Genomic DNA, 10,165 nt, shown 5'->3' on the forward strand with positions numbered 1-10,165 from the left:
CAGCGTCACTGGCCCATATGGGATCCAAACCAGGAACCTGCCGCTCAGAGCTGGCGTCCCAAGCAAACTCTTAACCAATGCGCCACTCAGCCAGCCCCAGGGTAGCACATTCTCAGAGCCACTTTCCTGCAGGGGTGTCAGTGATGATGGTGGTGATATGACTGATGACAAATGCCTGTATCTGTGACTGACCATGATGGAGATGTGCAGGGAACATGTATGTTGGTGGCATGTGTCAGGTGATACAATCTTGACCTAGCTTGGGTCTGTCTGTGATGGTGACATGACTGAGGTGATCCATACCTGATATGGGTGATGGCTATATGTGTGTCACCTGACTGCTGTGTAGGGAGTTGGCACAGGACAGTGGCATGGGCTGCTGGACATCATGGAGATTTTACAGGCTTGACAGCCATATTCATGCACACTCCCCAACCATCACCTGACCTGCTCCTAGCCTTGTTCCAGTGGTCAGAGCAGGAGCCAATATCCGTGCTCCCATGAGCTCTGGGAGGCTTTCTCTCCCAAAGGCTGAGCTGGGCTGCATCCCTAGGATCAGTCTGGACCAGTGGGCAGTCAGAGCTGAGCCTAGCCTGTGGCCCCGCCTTGGCCTCTCACAGGGTGACTGGAGGGACCTGGAGTCACATTGGCTGAGTCTTGCCAGGTCTCTCCAGCCTGGGCCAGCTCCTCCCACTACCTCCCCCCCCACCCCGCCCTCCTCTTACTCCTTCTCATCCAAACCTTGGCTGTGTCTTCGGTATGGGGGACACTCTGCACCCTGGTAAGTGATTATGATCCTTCTTGGTGGGAATTGCAAAGGGTTGGGGGTACAAAAACAGAGAGCCTCAGGTCCCTCTTGTGGGATACCTCCAGCCTTGTACCTGAATCTCTCAAGGCCCACACCTACTCCAGGGGGTATAGAGGTTCTAGAGGGGTACCCCTGGCAGATGCTTGTGAGCACAGGAATCAGGCAGGAGTGTCACGTGGATAGCCACCTGCAGCTGGAGCCAGGAACACACATATATGTGTATTTCACAGGCAGTGCCCCGGGCCCAGGCCATGCTCTGGTTCACCGGGGGTTTCAGGTGGTATCTGAGCAGCTTCAGCCTGGCAGGCATGCCCAGACCTGCACTGGAATTTTTGGAATAGCTAAGGGCAGTACACCCAGATACTGCTTAGAGTCCCATATTCCCATAATCCCATGGTAGCAGACCTTATATGAGGTTTGGGGGAACTCCAAGAAATACCTACTGGGTGTCTGGCACCAGATTGTCCCTTTTCTGATGCATCTGGGCAGTTAGAACAGTAGGTATTACCATCTCTACTTCATAGAAGAGGAAACCAAGGCAGCAAAGAAAGGGTAAGAAAGTTGCCCTGGGTCATAGAGAGGGAGGGTCAGGAATCCAAGCCAGGCTGCCAACCATCAGAGCACCAAGCGCCTTGGGTATGTGCGCCCTGGCCAAATTGCAAACCCCAGACACTCTTCTCTAGTTAAAGGATTGTACTGCATCCTGGAATAGATTGAGACCTAGAATAGGAGTAGAAAACCTGCAACTCAGCTCCTACCTGGCTCTGGTGGATTCTGGGACCCAGGTTTGGCCCTTCTCACTGGGTAACCTTGCCTCTGAATCTCTCTGAGCCTTCCTTTTCTTGTTACGAAAAGGGGGGGGGGATGATATCTACTGCAAAGTTGCTCTGAGGACTAGAGGCAACCCTTGGAAAGGCTTTGAGCTGTTCTGGAGTCATGGCTGAATGGACAAGAGACCCCACTGGGTCTTGGAGGACCATCCACAGCCAGTTTGGGAGAACTGCTTTGTGCCCAGCTCAGAGAGACATGGCAACAATGGTGGGGCAGGCTGCAGTGCATGAGGTTAGAATAATTTATTTCCAATCTACTTCATAAAAGGATCTGAAGAGATATGCCACGCCCATCCTCGTAGGCTTTTCCAAAGAACTGTTACTGTCAAAAAGATCAGAACCATGCAGAGGAATGGGGCAAGGACTCTTGAGATGAGGCAGATGATGACTGCATCTGAGGAATAAATTTAACTTGGAGATTCCTGACAGCCAAGGCAGAAAGGGAAGTAACATGAGCTCTATAGCTGCCATTTTCTGACAAAATGAAGCATCTGATTTATTCAGGGGAGACACTTTTTTTGTCACAAAAATCCAAGAGTACTTTTCGGAGGCTTCTCACTGAAGGGCCATCAGTATAATGGGCGGTGTTACTGGGTTTTCAGACTTCTCTTGTGGCTCCTTATCCTGGTCCTGAACAAGCATCAAGGTCATGGCAGATGTCACATGGTGTCTGAGGAGCTATGTGACCCCACGAGGCTTTAACATGGCTCAGTGGGCTTGCTTGACCTCCTGTTGCCCTTGTCAACCGTGTCATTGGCATTGACCTACACAGTCGTGTTGCTCATGGGATTGAGCTGGTTGGCTCACTTAGCTAGTCCAGGTTCTTAGATGAGGTGATGTACCGTTTTCACATGCTGTGTGAAGGAAGAATGGACCTTGCCCCAGAAATTGTCATCAGCACACTTTACCTGTCAATCTACTTGGGTAATAAAGAATCCACAGTGCAGCACCTGCTGAGTAATTGTTGGCTCCAAAGAAGGCAGGTTAAGTCTCATACTGATGGCTAGAGGATGTATCAGATGGAGGAGAATGCATCATTCAGCATTCTTAGCTACAAACAAGAGAAATGAAATTGTGGACTATTTAACCAGAGAAGGTTGGCAGGTAGCTCTCACAAAACCAGGCATGGCCAGTGCATGACTGGAATACCCCACTAGTCTGGGTCCATGATGATACTTCTGTTGCCACCTCCGTCACGACACCAGGGCAGCACTGCTGCCACAGTCATTCCATTGAACACCAACCTGGCTTCTTTGAACCAAGATGTCAGCTTCCCATTTGCTGTGAGGCCTCTAGCCACTGCCACAGCTGCCAGACTGTCTGCAGGGGGAAAACAAACAAACAAAAACACTTAGTGACTAGAAAAGGAGTACTTGTTGTTTTCTGCCTACTTGATGAAAAGTTGGGAATGTCGCCCACCAAGACTCACAAGGGATAAAGTTTGGAAAACAGGGAAGAGTGTGAATGCTGGGCAGGCAGAAAAAAACAGCCAGGCTTTGAGAAGTGAGGCAGGCTTTTAAAAAAAAAAAAAAGTTCATCTGGCTCCTTTCTGCGAGGTTTCCTTGGAACTGAGGCACTATCTCGCCATCCTGAGGGTAGGTGAACACTGGTATCGGCCACTCACCTAATCTGGGCAAGTAGCTGGGATTTGGGGACAAGGAGGCCAATAAGCAGCTCCTGCCAGCAATTCCTGCTCAGTTCAACACCCACCTGGCCCGATTTTCATAGACGACCCTACATAGCTCTTGCGCCCACTTCCGCTCTTTGGGCAACCTCCAGCTTGTGGCTCCTCCCAGCATGCCCCGAGCTGCCCTCCAGGATGCCCCTGCGCGGTGCATGGTGGGGTAGCTTGCAGGCGGCCTCTGACCATGGCGGCTAAAGGTGCCCTGTGTGGCTTCATCTACCTGGAGGGCAGCACTCGGGCAGGCCCTGAGGACACCGAGGCCTCGGTGCCTATCACACTAGGTATTCCAGATGGGCCGGGAAATGGGAGTGGGGGTCTGAGGGCGGGCCAACACCAGACCACGCCCCCCCCCAGCAGGGTCCGCCCTTTGGTGTTAACACGTGTGTGAGCTAATGTGTCTGGGGCCCTCTGGTAAATGAGGCGCTGGGTGGGTTATTGGCCACTCTGCCAATTCTGGCCCTTCAAGAAGACTGGCCCAACCTGGTAACACTGACCTTCAAAGTGCTCCACAGAGATGATGTTCTGTGGGCTGGCCTGCTGAGGAGCAGTGCAGGTTGGGGGCTCAGGAGGCAGCTCCTGACTGGGATTGTGTCCCTCTCTCTCCACAGGACATGGAAACCACAAAGAGAGCAGCCCTTTCCTTTGTCCCTTGGAGGCTTCCAGAGGAAGTGAATACTATGACAGGAACCTGGCACTATTTGAGGTAGCTTTTAAGCAATTTTGGGCTGCAGGTGTGGCAGGCAGGCAGGGGCCTGTCAGGACTCAAGCCTTAGCTAAGCAGGCAGGCTTGACAGTTGTGCTGCCTTATGTCTCAGCACCTCCTCCAGTCTCCGCTTGTCTGTCTTGCCCCCTTGGCAGTCAGGCTGTGATTCCCTTGGCCGTTGGAACTAAAACTGCTTTCCTAGAGGCCACTCACAACCCCACCCCATTACCACCTTTAGGCTTATTTGCCTTTGACTTCCATGCAGATCCTCAGCAAAGTGACCACCTGTCAGGATTTCCTTTCTTCCCTTCACTCCTAGGATTTCTCGTAGTCCATTATTCTTTCCTTTCCTGTGAACTTGTCCTTGTCCTTCCTGGTTTGTTTTTCCAACCCTGTCTGTCTCAAGTTTACTGAGGCCTGATCCTTCTTACTGGACTTGCCCTCTCTCTCCACATCTGCACCTCAGTGGACACCTCTCTGGAAACATTCCTAATTTTGTGCTTCTGAACTTGAATTTTAGCCTTTCAGACTCAAGCTCAGAAGTTGGATATTGATTTAGGGCATGGTTTAGGCCCCTAAAGTCTGACCCACACATTCAGCTGTCCCATGAAAGTCTCATAGACTCCTCAGTTTCCACATGCCCCCCAAAGACCTGTATCTTCACATCTCACTCCAAACCAGCTTCTCCTTGGGTGTAGGGTTAGAAGGGCAATAGACAGGTGGAGGCATGGTGCTAGGGAAGCCATGGGAGCAGGTACAGCCTAGACCCTGGTGGGGGTTGGGGAGCCTGCACCCTGGGACCTGGGAGGCCTCCTGACTTGGAAAAGCAGCACATTTCTGCAGCGAAAGCCTTGACCTGGCCCCACCTGAAGATGGCCTAGAGAGTCAGGATCCCACCTTGGGGATTGAGGTGGGTTATTTACCAGGCCTGGGACCTTGGGGGGAAGATCATCCAGGAAGATCAGGGTTTGGGCAAGTAAAAGAGACTTTACTTGTCCCAGACAACCCTCTTTTGACTTCCTTGGTTCCCTGAGGTGACTAGGGATAGCTCTTTTGTGGGAGAGTTGAGGGCAGATATGAGTCCCAGAGGCCCACTCATAGCTGGGAGGTGGCCAGGCAGAACAGACAGGTGAAGTGTGCCATTCGTCTGTCTGCCAGCTATGCTCTGCCTTGCCCTCTTCCCTAAGGCAGGTAGTTTTCACAAATGGGCTGGTAGTGACTGTAGCCAAGGTGAGGCAGAGAGAAGAATAGTTGCTGAGCTGTGCCTCTGAGTGCTGCATGCTGGGGTGTGGTGCCCACACCTGCCTCGTTGGCTTGCTTGGACTTCCCCAGGCAAGAGCTGGGATCAGGCCCAGGCCTGCCTCAGGGCTTGGGATGGGGCCAGAAGCCAGGCCTCTGGCTACATATAGGTAGCCTGGTGCTGGCCGGGCCTCTTGCCAGACTGCCTTGCGGCTCTGTTTACAGGAAGAGCTGGACATCCGCCCAAAGGTATCTTCTCTTCTGGGCAAGCTCGTCAGCTACACCAACCTCACACAGGGTGCCAAGGAGCACGAGGAGGCTGAAAACGGGGAGGGTACCCGCCGGAGAGCAGCCAAGGTAAGCTGGTCAGGGGCCAAAGAGGAACCACTCCTGGGAAGACAGACTCAACACCATGGAATTGGCAATTTCTCCACATGGTACTAAGCACCCCAGGAGAAGTGGTGCCAGATGTGGTGAGCATGGAGGATGTACACTGAGCGCCTAGGGTTCAAGGTGGCTTCAAAGGGTGGACTAAGGAGGACCCCTCAGGGGCAGCGGGCTAGGGAAGACCCTCAGAAATGACAGTGAGAGCAACAGCTGCCTTTACTCAGCCTTCTTTGTGTGTGAGATGTAATGCTAAGTAGTGAGCCTGGCTTCCTGCAGGTTATCTCAAAACAAAGCTGTGAGGCAGGTTCTATTATCGTCCCCATTTTACAGATGAGGAAACTGAGTGTCAAGGGTGTTAAGTAACTTGCCTAAGATGATCAGTTAGACAAGATCGATATATAACACTGGGAGATGTGTTTGTGGATTTACTGTGAGATGTATGACTAGGTAGAAGGCCAGATCACTGGCATCCCATCAGGATGAACAAGGGTGTTGCCTTTGGAACCAGGAACATGGTTGTCCCTTGGGGCTGTGTGACCTAGAGGAAGTAACCAAACCCTTCTGCCCCTCACTGTGTTGCCTCCGCTGGCAGACCCCTCCAATAGCCCTTGGGTTCCTTGAGTGCCTGGGTAGGGAGGTGATAGGGTCATAACATTGCTCCTTGAGCCTTCCTGGTTCCCTCTCTGGTCGCTATCCAAGCCTCTGGCCTTTCAGCCCTCCTCTCTCTTCAGGATGACTTTGCACATCTTTGCTTAGCTCCCTTGTGTGAGGGAGCTCAGTTTAACTGAAGGCTGGGTGCAGGGAGCCCTCCTTCTCTACCTACTGACTCCTTGAGGTTGGGGAAGCAGCTGTGATTTGAAGGGAGCTTGGCTCTGGCACTGGCTGTAGCATTTTTGCTGGATGTCAGCACAGGCAGAAAGTGCTCTTGGTTGGAATAAGCTGAGTCCCCAGCCTCAGACCTGCTTGTCTTGGGCCTTCCTGGGTGGGCCAAGGAAAGAGGGTAGACCAGGCTGATGTGCATTCCTTACCTTGCCTCTCCGGGAGGCAAATCAGCCCAGAGGGGGCAGCTGACATCTTGACATCACACAGACCTGACTTGCTCCCTCTCCTGCTGGTTGTGGTTTTGCTGGCATTTTCTAGACAGATAGCAGAGAACCCTCTGACTATCTCAAGCTGTCCCTATTCAGTCCTGCAGAGGGGTCTCAGCCTCTGAGAGTGTTGTCCGCAGTGGGTGGTGGGATCCTTGGGTAGGTGCCTCTTCCCTGTCCCTTCAGGCCAAGTCCAGGGAGCTGGTGGCTGGGAGTAAAAAGGTCCCTAAGAAAGGCTAGTGCACATCTCAACAAGTGTTGGAAGGAAGCCTGGACTGGTGAAGGGCCATGTTCCCTTAGCCTTATGAGGAGCCTATGAGGATGCTGGGGTCCAGCCTTAGCTTACCTGCCCAGCTCACCTGGCCCAAGCGTAAGGATGTGGGAGGATGCCTGAGTATCTCACAGCTCCAATGGCTTTTCCATGGAGCAAGGAGGAGCCTGGTCAAGTCCACAGTCAGTAGGAAGCTAGGAATCTGGGGCCACTAAGCTATGGTCCTCACCTAAGGTGGGTCTGAGCAGGGCCGTAGAAAAGTAAGGCTTAAAGCAGGATGGGTGGGCCTCCAAGCAGACCATGCCAAGACCCAAGGCAGCCTCTCCATAGCAGCCACTCCAGCTCTGGCCTTGGACCTTCTGAGCCTGCCAGAGGTTATTTGGAGATGCAGAAAGCATTTCCGGCCCTGCCCTTTCCCACACTGCCCTTTTTCCAGAGTGACTCAGCTTAGAATTGGGGTGGGGCTTGGAGCTGCCACTATCCAGTGGGTGGTCCAGGGCCTCTGAAAAAGGCTCAGACAGCGCCCAGATGAGGTATATCTGTCACTTACACCGTGCAGGACAGTTTTAGGAACCATTCATTCTTACTCAGGCCTTTCTGAGGTCCTTTAGGCTGCACACAGGTCCTGCCCCAGGCCTGGACCCATCAGAAGAGTTCCTGTGGCCACATAGTTCTCTCTCCCACGCCAGCTCCAGGACAGCCAGCTTTGCTGGGGCTCTGGGGGAAGCTTTTAGGGCCCCACCACCCTGGACTGCACTTATGGGGCCTCAGTTCTTCAAGAAGGCATCTGCCCTGCCTCTGTGTTTCATCTTCTGCCCTGGCCTTCATCTCCTACTCTGTCCTTAGATAGTTGAAAAATCCTGCCTGGGTATGCCCATTAGACTTTCCTCACCTGCCTTTCAACCTTGAGTCTCTACTCTCTATGCAGGATTTTCCCAACAGATTATGCTAGGGGTCTTCCAAAGCACCACTCACTGGGCTCAGGCACACCTTTTGGGTACCTGCAGGGCCTGATGGTGATACAACAGTGAACAAGCCAGGTCTGTCCTAGTACAGTCATGAGACATTCGAGTGAACAGCTAGTATGACCTCTAGTGACAATTACGATGAAAGGATAGATCAGATGCTAATGGGATGCTAGAGGAAGTGCCTACTCCACTGAAGGCAACCCAGAGGAACTTCCTGGAAGAGGCTATACATTTAAGCCTCCTGCGTGTTTAACTGAAGATAACTAAAGAACAATTTGCCAAGTGGTGAGGCAGGGCTGATCTTCCCAGGCAAGGTCCAGCACGTGTCCTGGTTCAGAGGCTCTGAGGGACCCATGTCATCAAGGGCTGAAGCTGTTAATGATAATGCTGCAAGTGATGGGGCACCCCTGGTGGCCCAAGCCATGGAGTCCAGCCTACCCTGGGGATTACAGGATAGATGGTGCAGAGGGTTTTCAGCAGGAATGATGAGACTAGACTTGGTTTTCAGAGACCTGCTCAGGCAGCAGAGTGGGCTGGAATGTGGAGAAGTTGACAGGCACAGGAGGGCACCGTCCAGTTGCCCCAGGTGCCCTAGGTTCCAGGGACTAAGGCTGAGGCAAGGCAGGCTGATCTAAGGGCAGCTTGAGAGGCAGACTGGGCAGGACTTGGTGTCCACCTGGACTGAAGTGGGGGATTGGAGGCCAGGGACAACTTCTTGGATTCTGGCTTGGGTGATGTGGGGCCTCCTAGGTGAGACGGTGGGGATCCAAGACGACTTCTTTCCAGAATTTTAACAAAGGAGAGAAAGGGAAGGGGGGAGGTGGCAGTGCTTTGAAGGGGAGGTGAGACTCAAAAGCTCACTCACACGTGGCATTTTGAAAAGAATCAGGTCCCAAACTGTCTTCATGTATGAAAGTCAACATAGACATCCTAGCTGTCACCCCCACGCCTGCACTCCCCAGGACTCTTCCACTCAGGATACTCCTCTCCAACCTAGTCTCTGTAGGACATTTTGGGGACTGCTAAGTGACTGGAGCTGGCCTCCCATGGTGCATCTGGGCCCCTCTGATGCTCTGTGCTTCTCCCTCGCCTCCTGCTCTATAGGCACCTAGCATGGGCACTCTCATGGGGGTGTACCTACCCTGCCTACAGAATATCTTCGGGGTCATCCTCTTCCTGCGGCTGACCTGGATGGTGGGCACGGCTGGGGTGCTGCAGGCCCTCCTCATTGTGCTCATCTGCTGCTGCTGTGTGAGTATCCTAGCTGAGGTAGGGGCCAGAGCCCGCCCAGCTGAGCTGCTCACCTAGACCCTCCTTCCCACAGACCTTGCTGACGGCCATCTCCATGAGCGCCATCGCCACCAATGGAGTAGTTCCAGGTGGGTGAGCACTACCCCGGGCCTGATGGGGGTAATGGGCCCAGAATCCACCTTGACATACCTGGGAACCATTATTGCCACCCCCCTCCCCAAAGCAGTTCTTTGGGGAAAACTTGGTCCCTGAATCCATGATAGCTGCATCACTTAGGAGCATCCTTGCTTGACAGAGTTTGAGATTGCTGTTGTGTTTTGTTTCTGTGTTTGTTTTTAAGTAGGGGGCTGGGACTGACACAAAAGGTGATGGGGCGCACCTCAGGGCCCAAGCCAAGGAGTCTGGCCCACACCATGGATTATTGTATACAGACAGTGCAGAGGGTTTTCAGGAGGGATGATTAGATTGGACTTGGTTTTCAGAGACCCTGTTTATTTATTTATTCAACCATGTATTTATATCAGTATGGACTCTTTTATTTTATTCTTTTGATCATAATCCAGTACTTTATTACTGATTTTGTTGCTCAAACTATTTCACTTTGGCTATTTAGCTATTCAGGTTGGTTCCTGTATCTGTATCTGGATCCTTTATTATTATTTTTAATAACATCTTTATTAATATTAGTATAAAAATCATAGGGGGAAACAGGCATATGTTTACCCATAAGAGAGTTAGAAAGTGCCCATAATCCTGAATTCATAACTATTAGCTTTTTGGCACATGGTCTTGTAAAGTATTGATATAATTGTTTTTCCCAAACTCTGTGTGTGTGTGTGTGTGTGTGTGTGTGTGTGTGTGTGTGTGTGTCTATTTCCCAAATGTTGGAAAAAGTTTATTTATTTTTTTAGCAGGATTGATAGAGTATTACCTAAT

At 51.9% G+C, this 10,165-nt stretch overlaps 1 protein-coding gene across 3 annotated transcripts in view; it reads left to right on the forward strand.

Moving 5' to 3' along the window:
* SLC12A4 (solute carrier family 12 member 4) overlaps window positions 1–10,165 on the forward strand; it is a 22,087-nt gene that overhangs the window by 1,643 nt on the left and 10,279 nt on the right. For 2 of the 3 annotated variants that reach the window (XR_002125416.1, XM_019655209.1), the window contains exons 2-5: window positions 3,931–4,025; window positions 5,490–5,621; window positions 9,083–9,229; window positions 9,303–9,357. Coding sequence is in view for 2 of the 3 variants with exons in the window: in XM_019655209.1 (XP_019510754.1) it covers window positions 3,931–4,025; window positions 5,490–5,621; window positions 9,083–9,229; window positions 9,303–9,357 (429 nt within the window). In the remaining variant the exon portion in view is untranslated. The remainder of the gene's footprint in view (window positions 1–3,930; window positions 4,026–5,489; window positions 5,622–9,082; window positions 9,230–9,302; window positions 9,358–10,165) is intronic. The other variant, XM_019655216.1, reaches the window with a different exon arrangement.

Source organism: Hipposideros armiger, unplaced genomic scaffold, assembly GCF_001890085.2.
Source record: "Hipposideros armiger isolate ML-2016 unplaced genomic scaffold, ASM189008v1 scaffold_9, whole genome shotgun sequence".
NCBI lineage: Eukaryota > Metazoa > Chordata > Mammalia > Chiroptera > Hipposideridae > Hipposideros > Hipposideros armiger.